Consider the following 17726-nt stretch of genomic DNA (forward strand, 5'->3'; position numbering starts at 1 on the left):
TTTAATTTCCTTAATTCCTTAATGGAGCACAAATACTTAAAAATCTTCATTTGCCTGTTGAGGTCTGACCTAACAGGTCAACCAGAAAATCAAACATATCAAATACTACAAATGAGCACAAACACAAAGATCTTTGTTGTTGTTGTTGTTGGTTTATTTAACTATACAAAAGACCATAACATCCCACGGAGGAACCTGAAACCAAACCAAACAAAAGAAAGGTTAAATAAATGATTTCACAGACAATAGTTCAATTAACAAATGAGAAATAATAATAAAATCACCTCATTATGCTTCTTTTTCAGGGGCAGCCTCATCTGTACCCTTGGTGTTACGTGTGTAGATCAGCTGAGCCCTGTGCTTCGACACCAGCTTGATCAGACCTTTGGGAAAGATAAGAGTCATCAGACAGACATTTTGGCATGCTAAAATGTTAATTTTAAGAACTTCAACTTTGACATACTGACACTAAAAACCTAAAACAGATTAAAGGAATAGTTGCAAGAAAAGGCTTAGTGTCCAAGGTTTGCTGCTTTAGTTTTGCAGTAGAACTAAAAAGGTACAACAATAAACATCACAACTGCCCAATCTGGGGTAAAAGAAATGCAAAGTAATGAAAATATATATGTGCAAACCATTCTTTTAATTAACATCTGAGACTTATGCACATTTATATGTACTGCAGCTGTTTGGCTTGAGCGCATCCCATACCTTTGCCTAGCAGTTCATGAAGGGCAGCCCTGGCAAGAGAACCTCTGATCTTCAGCCTCTCAGACACAACAGCAGGTGTGATGAGCTTGTAGTTAGGGACTTCTTTGTACAGCTTGTCGTATGTGGCCTTGTCGAAGAGGATCAGGTTGTTGAGCTTGTCCCTCACCTTTCCTTTGGACCACTTCTACTCCAGACAGGGAGAAAATGGGAGATTTAGATTCAGTGATAAAACGAGCAAAGAAATCCATCTATGAGTCACCACAAATCACCTTTCACAATCAATTAGTTACACTGTAGTTATATTTAATGAATAAGATGAGTGACAGTAGTAAATAAGCGTAACTTTCATTTAATCTTAGGGCCGGCCAATCATTTTATACCAAAATACAGCAACGGAAAACATTAACACTAATGACAAACATTAATATTTAAATGAACAGGTGGCGTATCAGTCACTGAGGTGCATTACATAAACAGGTAATTTTTCAGATGTTTGAAGGCAGACATTCATTGTGGGCATTTTAATGTTTTATTTCAAGATAATTTACACACCAAATAACATTAGGAAATACGGTGATATAGTACCAATCAAATGTTTTGACATGTCCTCATTCAATGTGTTTTCTCTTATGATTTTTTTACATAGTACATTTTATATTTAAAGCTTTTTATACTTTATATTAAAGCTTTACAGGCATACATGCGGAATCATTTAGTCAACAGTGTTAAACAACAAGCCAGAAGGCTTTACACTTTAGATTCTTCCAAGTAGCCACCTTTAGCTTTGATTACATTGCACACTTTTGGTATTTGGCATCTCAGTAGCTTACAGGGTAGAGCCACTTGAAAGAGTTCTCTCAGCATCTTTAAGGGATTCTTGAAGGTGCTTTTACTTCTCGCTGTGAAGCTCCAGCTCATCCCAAATCTCCCATCTCAGGTCATCAGGTTTAGGTCAGGGGATTGTGAAGTCCAACACTTTTTTTAATAATATAATTCTATGTGTCTCTTAATTGTTTTTAATGTCTTGAATTTTAATTAACAAAAGTGGAAAATACAGAAGTAAAGAAAAGCACTAAATGAAAAGGTGTCCGAACATTTGACTGGTACCCTTCACTAGACATTATCCAGCCATGGATCCACAATATTTACAGCAATTAAAAAAAAGTGACTTAATTAAATTAAACTTCATACCTTCTTCTTAGCCTTGCCTCCAGACTTGTTGACTGGGTCCTTGTCCTTTTTGGACTTGCCCGAATCCTTCTTCTGCTTGCTATCCTTGGGTGGCTGTCAGGAACCAAACATACTTTATTAGACTGTAGACACAAGCTTATAGCTAGCACATATTAAATAAAAATGGATAGCTAGCTAACCCACAACCCAGCTGAATCATAGCTACTCTTAGTATACACAAAGCAATAGAAATATATTTTTACTTTTACTACATAATTCCTATAAGCACTAGAGCAATATAAACCAATTAAACTTTATTACACCCTAGACTTCAACTTTACATCCATATTATACTGATGACTAAATATACACTTCCAGAATAAAAGTTAAAATCATTTCGAAATTCAGGTTCTCTCATTTTACTATTTATAGGTAAGCGTTATATGTTTAGAGTAAAATGAACATGACTGTTTTATAATTTTCTGACAGTTTTTTGTTTTTTTACAATTTTTTTTTACACATTGCCATTTAGAGCATTTATCTGCAGAAATCAAACAAAGCTGCACTGCTTAAATTTCTGCGTCAGGAGTGGCATAAGATCACCCAAAAGCAGTGCGAAAGACTGGTGGAGAGTATGAAGGCGGTGATTAAAAATTATAGTTATTCCATCAAATATTGATATCTGAATTCCTCCGGTGTGTTACACACGTTATCATTGTTGTTTCTAAAAAAAAATACGAACTTATCAAGAGTAAAAAACAAATATTTGACAAACTACAGGGCAATTATATATATATATATATATAAGTGCCAAATAAGGAGATAATTAAGTTCACTCCTTCTAAAGACCAGCGTTAACAGCTAAGTTAGCTAACCAACATCCCAGCTGACATATATTGTTAATACATGAATTAAAGCAGAAATGTTTATTAAAATAGCAATTTCTACATAAATAACAGTAAATTAATCCCTACATAAATAAACTGTACATAACAAAAAGAGGATTTTAAATAGCTATTACAGAACACGGGCTTTTAACCCACGTAAACTAGATACACAAATCAGGTTTCGGAAGATGAAAAAACACCACAAAACTAAAAATACAACTTTTTATAACGTCTAACATTCAGTAATGTTAAGTTTACAGTATGTTCTCTAGTACTGCTACAGAGTTAAACCCCTAAATAAGGCTGATATTCCATAAAACACAGCGGTTAGGTAAACTCGCTCGCAGGGCTGAGCTCAGGCCTCAGACACGCCGCGGACACACGGTTAGCCAGGCAGCTAGCAGCAGCGCTAACTCTGCTCTAACCGCTCAAAATAACGTAATAAACACAGAAAAGACCGGGATTTCTCTGTATTTTCCTTTTCCCCGTGATCCCCTGTACCCTACTGCAGCGCTATAGCTCGGTTTTCAGCACTATTCGGGTGTATAAATGTGTATTTAGGGTGAGCTGCGCGGCTCCGGTACGCACCATGCTGAAGCTCGGAGAGAGAAAGGAAGGAGAGAGGGAGCCCTCCCCGCTTTGGCCTCCGCTTCCTCGGCCCGCCTCCTCTCCACCGCTCGCCCGCCCGCGCTACACCGCCCCCTACAGGCTCCCAGCAGACTAACAGCACACAGGTCTAATCTATTCAATAAACTACTGACAATTATTTATTCCAAGTTCCTACTAAAACTGCTGTAGTTCAGAGCATTGATTTTGAATTTTGATCTGTAAACTTGTTTTCAAGCTCTTCTTACTAAAGAGAGACAGCTTTTTTAGCTTTGTTACCTGGTTAAATTTTGATAAAAAAAATACTGCTGAGGTAAATTTATGATTAGAACTGCGCTGCCTTGAACTGCCCTGCTGAAGTAAAATCATAATTAGAATAGCTCTGCTGAGGTAAATTCATTAATTGGAATAACCCTGCTGAGGTAAATTAATAATTATAACAGCCCTGCTGATATATACCTATACCTATAAAAGCAGAGAAACTGATCTGTTAAGTGAAGTGATCTGTTAACTTGTTTCCAATCTCTTCTTACTAAAGAGAGCCAGATCTTTTAGCTTTGTTACTAAATTTATTACCAAATAATGTGTAACATGAATAACAAATGCAAAAACGTATGTGATATTATGTGTATAGATTTATTTTTATACTCAACATCGAGTGCTACAAAAATTCTAAAATACAAAAATCAAAGACCCATCTAAAATAGACCAAATCTAAATCTAAAAAAGACCAAATTTGTGATTGTGTATATTATTTGTACATTCGTAAAGTGAAACAACACATCAGGAATCAATCATTTAACAAAATAGGAATCAAAATGTGCAAAACAACAAGTAAAAGCAGCATCTAGATGTCACCACACATCTTGGTCAATCACTTGTAGCTTTAACAGAAAAAAGTCTCAAAATCAGTCACTTCACTCTAAAGATCGAGTTTTTAGAGCCGTATCGGTTTGTGCCCGACCCATCAACACTGGAAATCACTACAGAGAGTGCTGGGTGCTGGTGATCTCTGGGCCTAAGGTAGCAAAAGCTGTACTGATTCTCTACTGGAAATCACTACAGAGTGCTGGGTGCTGGTGATCTTTGGGCCCTCAGGTAGCACAGGCTGTACTGATTCTCTGCTGGAAATCACTACAGAGAGTGCTGGGTGCTGGTGATCTTTGGGCCCTCGGGTAGCACAGGCTGTACTGATTCTCTACTGGAGATCACTGCATGGGCTCAGTAACACTTCCAGAAGTTACTGTCTGTAAACAGTGAACACAGTACACCATGCAAACCATAAATAAAAGTTAAAGCTGTATCATGTGAAAAGGGGCCATATGTCAACACCATCTTTTTTTTAGTATGTGTTATTAATTATTTAAAAAAATAACTTAAAAAGTTATGGCAGAGTCCACTTGAGTTCAGCAGGGGGCGATATGAGAAAAGAAGCAGGGCATCTTATATTTGGCCACTGTCCCAGGCCAAGATTAACCCTCAACCAAAATATAATAAGGTTTATATTGGTTAAACAAATAGACTAGGTTTTATCCATTTGCCTAGGAGGTTTAATACACACTTCAAAACAAAAGAAACACACAAAAAACACTTTAATATTAGAATAATCTTTAATAGCAAATAAAAGCATTTTATTTTTCATTTACAACATTTGTGCATTACTACAAATGATAAACATCATTCAATTATAGATAATTTTTGATTTTCAAAACTCACAGTAACAATGATTTAGGTGTTAGACCTTAATTAGAGCTTAATTTGAGTGTTGGAGAGGAGTTAGTTGTGTGCTTCCAGGTTAGAAACACACCTCTGTTTTCCAGTTCTGCTGTGAATAGGTTATGTAACATTTCAGAAAGACGAGTTCACAGATGTTCACAAATGTTTCATATTTCAAGTAAAAAAAAATCAACAAACATTAGTCCTGCACATTAAAAGCTGTATAGTGTGTTTGAAAATAAATACAGATCTTGTAAAAGAAAATGAGTCACATTTCCAGTGTCTATAAGTGTGCAGTAATTTGCAGAGGATGTAGGAATGTGCAAATGAAGTCAAGTGTAGTACCTTAAATTACTCCTCATAGAGAAATAAACATGCAAGACATTCAGCATTCTGGTACAATGTGTCTTTTGATGATGATGATTATGATGATGATGATGGTGGTGAAGAACAGATATGAGTAAGCACATTTCTAGGCAGAATACTTTGGTCTGGATATAATAAAATTTAAACATTTATCAATTAAAAAACTGTTGTGAACAGTGTACTTTATCAGTCACAGTTGGGTTGAACAACCCTGACTAAGGCTGACCAATATAATGTTAATAAGAGGGGCACACCAGCCTAAAACTTAGTTTGTTAATCTGAGTTAATTATGTTCATTTTTATGTTGTGTAATATTCTGTAGTGCAGCACATTCTTCTTGCAGTGTATTCTTTAGCCCTAATGGTTTGGCAGACTGCTCAATTTTATACCCATTAATGTTCTCTTACCACAATACCCAGCATGCATTATGTGCCTGTACAACTAACGCTGCCATCAAGTCATGTCAAAAATATTGTATTTAGGATCATCTGCACAAATTCTTATTTAATAATGGGAAACTTGGATTTTTCAATAAGCCCTGAATTTCTGACAGATTTAACAGCAACTTTAGTCTGTAGCTGTACTTTCATTCATTGTGTAAAAAAAAACAGATTTGTACATGCTACTGACAATTCTTACTGGATAAAATAAGATCTAATGCTCAAACATTGCTCTTATATTGTTTATTTTGTTTGCATGCTTATATTGTTTATTTTTGTTTAATCTCTATAGAAAAAAAAATATAATTTCCATCTGTGTTTCTTGTTAACAACCCAAACCACTTGAACAAAAATCACAACAAAAAATATTGAAGCCAAAATACAACTTGATCTAATGAGGAAATTTCAAGTCATAAAACTACAATCAATGCAGATAGCACTAGATTTAAGATTTTGACGTGAGTAAATTTAAATACTGTAAATATAAAAAAATATCAATATATTAAAAATATAAGGTTCTGCTTAGATCAGTAATTTCATGACCTGCATATAACACAATTTAGAGAGTAGTGTGTAATTTGGAATTGAACCTACAAACTGTTTCTCTTTTTAATATATTATTGCCTAAAAAATACCAATTTCGGTGTCTGCTTCATTTTCACATTGAGTTGATAGTGCCCCTTTAACTGTCATTATAAAGCAATTCTCATCTCCAAGCATCTTCTGAGCAATGACAACTTCAGACCATGTTTGATTGACCTATACCGGTATATTAGAATGCTCCATTATTTTGGGTAAAATAAGGACTAAAATAGCTTATCTAGGCTAAACTATGCCCCTTAAAGGCCTCTATCTAGCAGTATAACTGTAGTATATGTTGTGAGTGTGTACACACTATTCAGCCCTACACCTGGCTGACCCTGCTAATTATTTATATCCTGCTGAATTAATAATCCTATTTTTTTTATTTATTTAGGTATTTGTCATAACAAGAACATTTGATTTCTTCATTTAAAAAGCTGATGAACTGAATACTGAAAGTGCTTGCAGTGTGATTCTACAATAGCACAGTGAAGAAGGGTGAACTGTGTTTTTCTGTGTTATATCAGAGTTAATGTAAAAGCCATTGTCATGGCTAAGCTGCACCTCATTGGTGGGGTCAGTCTGAGAGAGGTTTAATGATGTGGAGGTCAGTCTGTCTTTTTGAGCACATGCCCCATTTTCGTCCGCATGTTACGCAGCAGGAAGAAGCAAACCGTGGTCAGTGCGCAGATCACCTCAGCCACCCAGAAGGCCGTGTGCCAGCTGTAGCGGTTAGCGATGGCACTGAAGGGCAGGCCAGCGAGGAAAGCACCAACTGGAGATAACACATTAAAACGTTTATGCAGCATTTGACAAGTTACAAACTGGCCTCTTTTAATTGCACACTGCAGCTACATTATATAGACGCCTTACCCTGACATCATACAATGAGTTTGGCATAAGCATATAAGCATGGAACCATTTAACTGTGTAAACAGTCTTTGACCGTTTACACCTCGTCACTTTATACAGTGTTTATGCTACATATATTTTTGTCACTGTTGTTTCAGAAATGTATCAAGACATCATGAAATTGCATTTTACAATTATTTCTGGTGCTATGGATGTACTTACGATTTTGGTTGTCAAATGTGCCTGATTTAAAATCTACAAGATTTAAATCTACAAGCAATGGATGTGGCTTAAACCCCACAAACTCAGTAATCAGGAGTTTACCTAGGTCTACTGTATATTGTATATGATAAATAACTGATATGACCTTACCATTTGCCATGAGGGCTACAATAGCATGTGATGTTCCACAATAGTTAGAGGGTGCACTCTCATTAGCGATGACCCCAAACAATGCAATCGGGCCATACGATGAAAACCCAAATACAGCACCTAGAGTTAAGATCCAGATCTAGGTAGAAGGAAAAAGGCATAAATCATTATTCATAACAGCCTATTGAGAATTACCCCAAATCTGGCTTTATTTTAGAAGAACATACCTCTTTCTCCGATAGACCAGTCAGCACAGAGACTGGGTGGAGAGCAATAACCCAGAGTGGATCTTCCTTCAAAAAACAAACAAAAATAATATGATCTACAAAATATACAGATGTTTATATTAATATTTAAATACAGATATAAGATGGGTTGTAAATTACAAATCTATGTGTATGTGAATGGATCTATTGAAGATCTATTAAATGACAGAACTGCGAGGAGTAAGCTTACCTTGGGGGCCTCTGCTGTGATGGTGACCCGGAACAGATACATAGACACAGACATGCCCGCCATCATGGTCAGGAGGAGAGCATGCCGAGGGTTGCCATGGGTTCCCAGCCCATGCTGTTTAAGAGAAATAAGACATTTGAAATTAGACAAGTTCTGAAGCTTTTGGGTAAACAATTAGGAGTAAATGTAGAAATGTAGAGTGTATTGTTATTTAAGTCGAATTAAAAAGTGTAGTATCGATTTTATATTGATTAAAGTCTTTATTTGCATTAATTATTACTGTATACTATATTAAACCATCCAATGTTAGCATGACTTATTAATAACGCGCTTCTGGAAGTGTACACAGAAGATTAAGAATTAGAGAATCTGCTTACAGGAGCTTTATACTCACTCGTGCAACAGCTCTGTCTGAGAGGAAGCCTGCTGCAATGCTACCAGCGAAACCACCAACCTCCAGGGCACTCATATACGAACTGCCTACAGGAACATGGATGAACATAAGTGCTTATCACATTCTACTGAAATAATCAGTCACAATTACAAATTAATGTATAAACTGCAACAAACTGCAGCATCAAAACCACACTGTGAATTCAAATACAAGACAAAAGTGATGTAATGCAAAATAATACAAGAGCTTAATCAGACACTAAAAGTTCAAGTACTAACAGTGCCCTTTTGTGCCTCTTTTGCCTGCTAAATGTGAGTGAGTGAGTTACACACCTGGTCCATCAGAACTAGGGTTTAGATTCTATGCCCAAGCCTTACTGACCCGATGCTCTATTTACTAAAAAAAAAGTTTAAATCGTGCCCATACTAATAATGACTTTTAAGGCTCTACTTAGTAAAAATGGGTTTGAATCAGGCTTGGACTGATAATGACAGTGTTTGGTGGGCCGGGTCAGGCTCGGACAAAACGTGCACAGGCTCGGGTAGGACTGAGCTGGATTTTTTGGGCCCAATCTAAGCTTTAATTGGAACGCATCACATATTCCAAACTCAACACATCAGCATGGTCCAATTGCCTTACCCATCATAGCAGACTGGCCTTTCTCTTGCATGAGGAACAACTGCCCCCAGTCAGTGCAGGCAATCTTCACCCCAAACACAACCAGATAACCCATGGATAGGACCCACAGGTATGGAGACAGCAGGAAATCTTTAAGCGTACTCTCATCATTTGGGGCTGAAAGAGAGATAACAGTGTGGATTAGGGATAAAAATTAATAGAGTATTGTTATACATTTCCAAAATAAAAATTATTATAAAATTTGAATGGATACTATTTTGAACCTTTCAAAAATAAGTGAGTGGGAGCGCAAGGTAAGTGTTTCTAATGAATTGGCCAGTGTTTGCTTTAATATCTTAAAGCAGGCCAAGCTGTGTGATGTTAAGCTTACTGTTTTTGTTGCCTTTGCCCTTCTTGCTGCCAGGCTGGATGCTGGGCAGACCCACATCGCTGGGCTCGTTCTTGACCAGCAGGACGCAGACAAACGCAAAGCCCATGCAGATCACGCCGGACACTGAGATGATGGTCCTCCAGCTGTAGTACTCAGCCAGTACAGTGGTAATGATGGGACCCAGACTGCCGGCCAAGTTCATACTGCAGGAGAGAACCGCCCACCAGGTTCCAAACTGGGACGGCTCAAACCACTGAAAGAGCAGAGAGAGATGGTATTATACTTCCTTGAAGACAGGTTTATGCAAATGAGCCCTTTCATGATATTTACTGACTATTAACATCCACAATATACACAATAAACATGATTCATCATAATATCAATTAAGTAAATTGTGTGGTCTGAAACGGTGCTTTACCCCACATCAAACTTCCTCTTAGCGCTAGGGTCTTGGGTTCAATCCCATATGGGTGGATATTCCATTTCATTCAGTGACTCCCAAAGTCCAAAAACATTAAGATAAGGCGAACTGAATACTCCAACTTGCCCTTGTGTATGTAAATAAGTGTGTGTATATGAGTGCATGTGTATAATTACATATATGGACAGCATCACACTCTGTTCTTGGTCGATTCCCACTACAGCACAGTGCTGTCCTCAAGGTAGACGGTTCTCTGAGAGTTTGCTGTGTGCAACTGGCTTTCTTGAGTTGTAAACATCATAGGGTGCTAAAAAGGCACTACAGCTCTGGAAAAAGTAAGAGACCACTTCAGTTTCTGAATCAGTTTCTCTGATTTTCTATTTATAGGTATATGTTTGAGTAAAATGAACATTGTTGTTTTATTCTACAAATTGCATACAACATTTCTCCCAAATTCCAAATAAAAATATTGTCATTTAGAGCATTTATTTGCAGAAAATTAGAAATAGCAAATAACAAAAAAGATGCAGAGCCTTCAGATCTAAAATAATGCAAAGAAAACAAGTTCATATTCATAAAGTTCTAAGAGTTCAGAAATCAATATTTGGTGTAATAACCCTGGTTTTTAATCACAGTTTTCATGCATCTTGGCATGTTCTCCTCCACCAGTCTTACACACTGCTTTTGGATAACTTTATGCCTGGTGCAAAAATTCAAGCAGTTCAGTTTGGTTTGTTGGCTTGTGATCATCCATCCTCCTCTTGATTATATTTCAGAGGTTTCCAATTTGGTAAAAAAAAAAAAAAAAAAAAAAAAAAATATATATATATATATATATATATATACACAGTTGTGGTCAAAAGTTTACATACACTTGTAAAAAAACATAATGTTATGGCTGTCTTGAGTTTTCAATAAGTTCTACAACTCTTATTTTTCTGTGATAGAGTGATTGGAACACATACATGTTTGTCACAAAAAACAGTCATAAAATTTGGTTCTTTCATAAATTTATTATGGGTCTGCTGAAAATGTCACCAAATCTGCTGGGTCAAAAATATACATACAGCAACAAAATTTGTCAATTTTGGTGATGTAGCGAGTTGTGTCAATCAAATTAGCTTCATGTCATGGCCTCTTCACTTCTTGTAAGTGATTCTGATTGACTACAGCTGTTGACTTCTCATGAGCCCATTTAAATAGGGCTCATTTGACCCAGTGATTAGACTCAGCTACAAAAGCTACAATGGGAAAGTCAAAGGAACTCAGTGTGGATCTGAAAAAGCGAATTATTGACTTGAACAAGTCAGGGAAGTCACTTGGAGCCATTTCAAAGCAGCTACAGGTCCCAAGAGCAACTGTGCAGACAATTATACGCAAGTATAAAGTGCATGGAACAGTTGTGTCACTGCCACGATCAGGAAGAAAACGCAAGCTATCACATGCTGCCAAGAGGAGATTGGTCAGGATGGTCAAGAGTCAACCAAGAATCACCAAGAAGCAGGTCTGCAAGGATTTGGAAGCTGATGGAACACAGGTGCAAGTCTCCACAGTCAAGCGTGTTTTACATCGCCATGGACCGAGAGGCTGCCGTGCAAGAAAGAAGCCCTTGCTCCAGAAAAGGCACCTTAAGACTCGGCTGAAGTTTGCTGCTGATCACATGGACAAAGATAAAACCTTCTGGAGGAAAGTTCTCTGGTCAGACGAAACAAAAATTGAGCTGTTTGGCCACAACACCCAGCAATATGTTTGGAGGAGAAAAGGTGAGGCCTTTAATCCCAGGAACACCATGCTTACTGTCAAGCATGGTGGTGGTAGTATTATGCTCTGGGGATGTTTTGCTGCCAGTGGAACTGGTTCTTTGCAGAAAGTAAATGGGATAATGAAGAAGGAGGATTACCTCCAAATTCTGCAGGAAAACTTAAAACCATCAGCCCGAAGGTTGGGTCTTGGGCGCAGTTGGGTGTTCCAACAAGACAATGACCCAAAACACACATCAAAAGTGGTAAAGGAATGGCTAAACCAGGCTAGAATTAAGGTTTTAGAATGGCCTTCCCAAAGTCCTGACTTAAACCCCATTGAGAACATGTGGACAGTGCTAAAGAAACGGGTTCATGCAAGAAAACCATCACATTTAGCTGAACTGCACCAATTCTGTCAAGAAGAGTGGTCAAACATTCGACCTGAAGCTTGCCAGGAGCTTGTGGATGGCTACCAAAAGCGCCTAGTTGCCGTGAAAATGGCCAAGGGACATGTAACCAAATACTAATGTTGCTGTATGTATATTTTTGACCCAGCAGATTTGGTGACATTTTCAGCAGACCCATAATAAATTTATGAAAGAACCAAATTTTATGACTGTTTTTTGTGACAAACATGTATGTGTTCCGATCACTCTATCACAGAAAAATAAGAGTTGTAGAACTTATTGAAAACTCAAGACAGCCATAACATTATGTTTTTTTACAAGTGTATGTAAACTTTTGACCACAACTGTATATATATATATATATATATATATATATATATATATATAATTTTTTAAGTGGTCTCTTACTTTTTTCCACAGATGTATATAAAAAGGGTAACTAACAGACTAATTAACTCCATTTTTAAAAGTAAGGAAAATACATTGTTTTATGTCATATTCCCTTAAGAACACACTGGTGACCTTATGAAGGTTAAATACTGCCTGGTTATTCTGACTGCAGTTGTTTCACTCTTTAATTATGCAGAAATGAAATAGGATCGCATCTGTTTTGCAGAGGAATACATTTTCTTATGCTTTAATGTACATTAATTATTGATGAAATAAGATTTTATTACAAATAATTCAGGAAGATATCTATTGGTCTATTAATCACTCGACATTTTTGTTATGTTTTGTTACCTCCCTTAAGTGAAATTCACGTTTGGCACCTGGGTGTCTATTGTAAAAAGGAGATATCCTGCTACTGGTGATCACATTTCTTGGCACGTGTGTGTGTGACTGTTTTGAGATACCCTTCGGTGTGTTGTTCCCAATGAATGCCATTCTCTGTAACACAAGACTCTTCAGAACAGAGCCTATTTATTCCCCTTCACCTAACATCTGCTGTGTGAACTACACAGTGTTACACAGTTAAATGAATACTGAAAAAACAAGAGCCATTATTTTGTATTAATTAATTATTTGAAGTTCAAAATGTTTGTTTGAAGTAAAAAAAAAAAGACCAGATATAGATCAGATATAAAATGTAAAAATAAAAAAATACATACAAACCCACTTCTGTGCTGGCATGTTGCACATAACAGTAATTATGCTAATTGAAGTTATTAATGTATATGACAGTCACAGTCACAGGGGAACTGGCACAGTCACAGGGGAACTGGCTAAAACGATGGTGCTGACCATGTCTGTCACTATGCCAACTGTGAATGACAGATGCACACCAGCTTGCTTTAATGGCAGAGGATCAAGGACAGGGCTTAAGAATGTAAAAAGGTCTTTCTCAGTGCGCTCTCTGCTTTGGGGGAACATGACATTTGAAGTGTGAATAACATCTTCTCACAGAGCTGCCACAATTACTCAACTTAAACTCACTTAAACAATTCACATCATATAATAACAATAATACAATCTGTGTATCAATGATTAATATAAAATAATTTGTATTAGGCAGATGTCACTGTTAATCTGGTAGATACTGGCATGTGAAATGTGAAAAACATTGTAATGTTTTCTTTGTATCAAGGTTCATTTGACTAAGAAATAGACATGTCACCATAACTAATTTTTTGCACAATATATTGTCATTCTAGGACCAATTTATGACTATATAAGAATAACGAAACAGAATAATAAGGCAATTACACTTTACACTATTTAAAAAGTCATGAACTTTTAATTATTAAAAAAATCAGACAATGGAATTGAACTATAAACATTTTTAAATACCCTTAGAAAATATATATATATATTTTTATGTAACTGGTTATCTGGATTGGACCCTGATCAATTTTTTACCAGATAGCAAACATGGCTTGGCTAACTGACTGCACAGTTAACAAACAGTTATGGTTAATTGTAATTATTTTTCTGAATTCTTTCATTATGCTGCTTGTAGTTACCTTGGTAAAATGTGGTTACCTCAGAGATTGTCTTTAGCATATTAACTGGGGTCACTGTTTTCATGATTATCACATTAGGTCATGTCTTCTCAGTTAATTAAAGGAACTAGGAGAAAACAGTTACCCCAGTGTTGTGGTGATTTTATTAAGTTTTATTTAATGTTCGAAACCTCTAAACTTCATTTAAGCTTGGACTATGTTTACTTTAAAAAACAAAACAAAATTTACTTCTTTTCAATATATGATATAAATAGTACTGCTAATAAGTAAAATAATATTTGTATAAATTAAATAGTTTTATATCGCTACTCATTAGCATATAATATTAGCAATACATGTGACAACCTCATTACCTTCCGGAGCACCTTGCCGCAGGGTGGCCAACCAAATCCCTGCCCGAGACCGTTCACAAACCAGAGTCCAGTGAAGACCATGACTGTGGACGACCAGGAGAAGACTATGTTTATTCCTCCCACGATCAAAAGTCCAGCAGAAAAGAGCCAGCGGGCGCTGAGCTGATCAGACAGAACTCCACTGATAAATTTACTGATGGCATAAGCCAACGTTTGGCTGCTGGTGATCAGGCCTGCAAACAAAGACAGAAAAGTTCAGACTGAAAATGCATTTCAACACTGAGCATTAAACACAATGTTACCAATAACCGAAAACATTACAGTAATCTCCTAATAACACCCCAGCATCCACCTTTATACCTTAGCAACTACTTTAAATGGCATACCATTAACAAATATGTTATATATAAACATCCCCTTTTAGTTCTATTTACAGTCTTGCTTATATTTAGCCTTTAGGTTAACAGTCAATTAGGGCAACCACAGATCAGTTTTCAAGTAATACAGGCATGCAATGTACAGCAGCTGGTGTAGTTTAGTGTAGTGTAGTTTTGTTGTTACCAAAACATTGTTTATAACAAGGTTCACATTTATATATTTGGCTGAACTGAATAAAATAAAACAATAAATCAAAGGCTACTGCATACATTGCAAAACAATTTTTTTCCAAGGTATTTTTCAATTTATTTACAATTTATGTAAATGCATAAATGGCTTTTAAAGCAGCGCAATCATTGTTGGCCATTTGTAGAAGCATGTATGGTCCTTTTCCAGTGAACAATAAATAAGCCAGCAAGTGATGATGAAAACAATTATTGATAGATAGCAATATTATTGTGCATCCCTAATATATATATACTCAACACTATTGCTGAACAGTATGGCAAAAATCTATAATATGGTATATTTGTAAATATCGGTTTATGTGAAACAATTCTAATATTAATTTCAATCTTATAAAAGCCACCACCCTTAGTGTACGTAATCACGCACTGATAGAGCTGGGTGATTTGATACAAATATTATATAACAATAATAATAAAGACATTAACATGATACGCAGTATTTACCAAATTTTGACATCCGCAGTGTCAGGGTTGGCTATTCAAATGCTCTTTATGCATAGTACTGTGATTTTCATTTAATTTCTGCTGCAAATCAACTGATTAAACAAGATTTTTCACACTCTCTTTAATGAAATGTGCAGTTGGGTCACATTTCAAATTTTCAAACAATTTAATTTTACACTCACCAAGCTCTTCCTTGTCCAGTTTAATCTCCTCCATGACTGATGGCATCAGAAAGGAGAAGGTCTTCCTATTGAAGTAATACAGCAGATATCCCAAAAACATTGAGATAAAAATGACAGTGCGGTAATATCCATACCCTGTGGCCCCCATTTTCTCAGATTGTGAGATGTGTAAAAAAAAATATATAAAAAATAATTTGCTGAGAAAAAAAAGAATTTAGCTTAAAAATCAAGCAAAACTTCTCTAAGTAGGAGAGCACAGCTTTCAGTGGAAAATTCAAAGACCAACTCTTCCAGGACCCATCACAGCTGATCCTCAGCCTTAGCCATTAGGGCAGTTAAGCAAAAAACAAACAAAAGCCTGGATGATTTAATCACAGTCCTGAGGTGGACAGGGCTTATCAGATGTTGTCTCCTGGGCCTTGTGAGCACACATGGCTTGGGTTCGCCCAGTGTGGCTGGCTGGTTCCTCAGCAAAGAACCTGAAAGCAAGCACATTCAACAAAAACAAGCATTATTAGCTAACTAGGTTGCAATAGTCGTGCATCAAATGGGATAAAATTGAGCAAAATGGTATTAAAGCAAAACCCACAGTGATATCTGGACCTTATCAAAGTTGATTAGGCTGCCAGCAGCTAAAATGAGACTTGCTTCAAGTCACCAGCTACGTGACATTGGGCAAGAGCATTCAAAGGCATGGGAAAGAAAGGCAACTAGCTACTGAGAGGAATGTGAAGCCTGTGTTGTGTTGGCAGGAGATAAACAAATCATCTCAGCTGGCTAGATAGTTAGTTAACCCCTTAACAGCCAGGCATTTTAGTCCATTTTCGGCCTGATATTACATGCCTATATCCTATATTGCTTAAGGATTTCTATTCAAGCTTTACATATAAAGGTTTCATAAGGTTTGATAAAAACTGAAAATCCTAATTGTGATTGCAACAAAAAAATACTGTACAAATTTAAAGTGAATCTGCAACCGTCAAAATATGATAAATAAAAATCATTTTAAATTAAACAATTAAACAATTCATGTCCTCTTAACTTTTTATTTTGTTATGGTTGGCTATTTTATTCTATTTAATGCCTTAATATTCTTTCAAACATGAAGACATTATGGTTGATTTCTCTTAAAACCAAACTATATTTATAATATGTATTAAGAGAATAGACAGGCCATGTCTCCAAGTGTCCTGTAGTAAAATCTCCAAAGCCCAAAGTTTCAGAATGTAAATAAAGTAATTTTAGCTTTTTTTACTGCAGAGAAAAGGGTTTGTACCACCTACACCTGTAGGGGTATACAGACCAAGGCCTGTTAAAGGGCTAACTTGGTATGTGGGTGTCTTTAAAGCAATAGAGATAAGCTTAAATCGGATTTATATTAGTATACGGATGAGTGCATAACACATATACACGTGTTTAATGTGTTTTAATCCAATAATATTACATTTAAATACTTAAAACACTGAAAAATTCACTTCTTAGCTTAACTCTCCGTTCCACCTTAAATGGTGCAGCAGTTTCATTGGGGTGCCTCAGGCGACCGAAATGCAACTGCTGCACCATTTAAGGTGGAACGGACATAATGCCCTTGAGCTTGAACTCGCAATGCCATTGAGTTAAAACATAAACTAATTACATAAATACAACAAATACAGCCATTTAATACGCTTTGTCTCCAATATTTGTTGGTGTTTAAGCACCAAAAGTACATATTTACCTTTTTACAATCTGTCAATCACGCCAGCATCGAAGCTACAGCTTCATTGACTGGCTGAAACAAACGAAACAACCCAAAAATAACACGTAAATAATGTCACGCATCAATCATAAACACCTTAAATAATTGAAATATGCTTGAAATAAATAAAAAATATGCTTAAAAGTGCTTTAAAATCACAATTCAGTCGCAAGGATTAGCAAAATAAATGTACCTCCATCTCTGCGGAACTCCCTCCCTCTACTCATCGCTGATTGGCTGTTGCGGCTGTCCGTCAGCGCGGCGGAGGCGGGGCTTCGTGGCATCACTGCA

At 36.5% G+C, this 17726-nt stretch overlaps 2 protein-coding genes across 3 annotated transcripts; both read right to left on the reverse strand.

The window, feature by feature from the left end:
• Positions 1 to 132: 132 nt before the first annotated feature.
• rps25 (ribosomal protein S25) lies at positions 133 to 3444 on the reverse strand. The gene is made up of 5 exons (XM_007244727.4): positions 3357 to 3444; positions 1903 to 1995; positions 712 to 895; positions 285 to 383; positions 133 to 195 (listed from the first exon to the last, which is right to left on the reverse strand). The coding sequence occupies exons 1-4, from the start codon at positions 3357 to 3359 to the stop codon at positions 289 to 291; spliced, it is 375 nt and encodes a 124-aa protein (XP_007244789.1). The 5' UTR covers positions 3360 to 3444; the 3' UTR covers positions 133 to 195; positions 285 to 288.
• Positions 3445 to 4965: 1521 nt separating this feature from the next.
• On the reverse strand, positions 4966 to 17709 carry slc37a4b (solute carrier family 37 member 4b). Of its 2 annotated transcripts, XM_007244725.4 has the most exons (11): positions 17629 to 17709; positions 17415 to 17468; positions 15698 to 16176; positions 14446 to 14678; positions 9562 to 9814; positions 9192 to 9347; positions 8553 to 8638; positions 8159 to 8272; positions 7930 to 7995; positions 7703 to 7841; positions 4966 to 7253 (listed from the first exon to the last, which is right to left on the reverse strand). In XM_007244725.4, the coding sequence occupies exons 3-11, from the start codon at positions 15843 to 15845 to the stop codon at positions 7087 to 7089; spliced, it is 1362 nt and encodes a 453-aa protein (XP_007244787.3). In that variant the 5' UTR covers positions 15846 to 16176; positions 17415 to 17468; positions 17629 to 17709; the 3' UTR covers positions 4966 to 7086. The 2 variants fall into 2 exon arrangements, with proteins under 2 accessions (XP_007244787.3, XP_007244788.3); XM_007244726.4 differs by lacking the exon at positions 17415 to 17468 and having other exon boundaries at positions 17629 to 17679.
• Between the last annotated feature and the right edge of the window lie 17 nt (positions 17710 to 17726).

Source organism: Astyanax mexicanus, chromosome 20, assembly GCF_023375975.1.
Source record: "Astyanax mexicanus isolate ESR-SI-001 chromosome 20, AstMex3_surface, whole genome shotgun sequence".
Taxonomy (NCBI): Eukaryota; Metazoa; Chordata; class Actinopteri; order Characiformes; family Acestrorhamphidae; genus Astyanax; species Astyanax mexicanus.

Bases quoted from the DNA above. Each gene is read 5' to 3' on its own strand.
- rps25 (XM_007244727.4), bottom strand. The intron at 896-1,902 runs GTATGAAGTTTA...TGTCTGGAGTAG, and splicing joins GAGGCAAGGCTAAGAAGAAG to AAGTGGTCCAAAGGAAAGGT. The intron at 384-711 runs GTATGGGATGCG...TCTTTCCCAAAG, and splicing joins TCATGAACTGCTAGGCAAAG to GTCTGATCAAGCTGGTGTCG.
- slc37a4b (XM_007244725.4), bottom strand. From the start codon at position 15,845: ATGGGGGCCACAGGGTATGGATATTACCGCACTGTCATTTTTATCTCA. The intron at 7,842-7,929 runs GTATGTTCTTCT...CCTTCTACCTAG, and splicing joins CTGGTCTATCGGAGAAAGAG to ATCTGGATCTTAACTCTAGG. The intron at 7,254-7,702 runs GTAAGGTCATAT...TGTTATCTCCAG, and splicing joins TGTAGCCCTCATGGCAAATG to TTGGTGCTTTCCTCGCTGGC.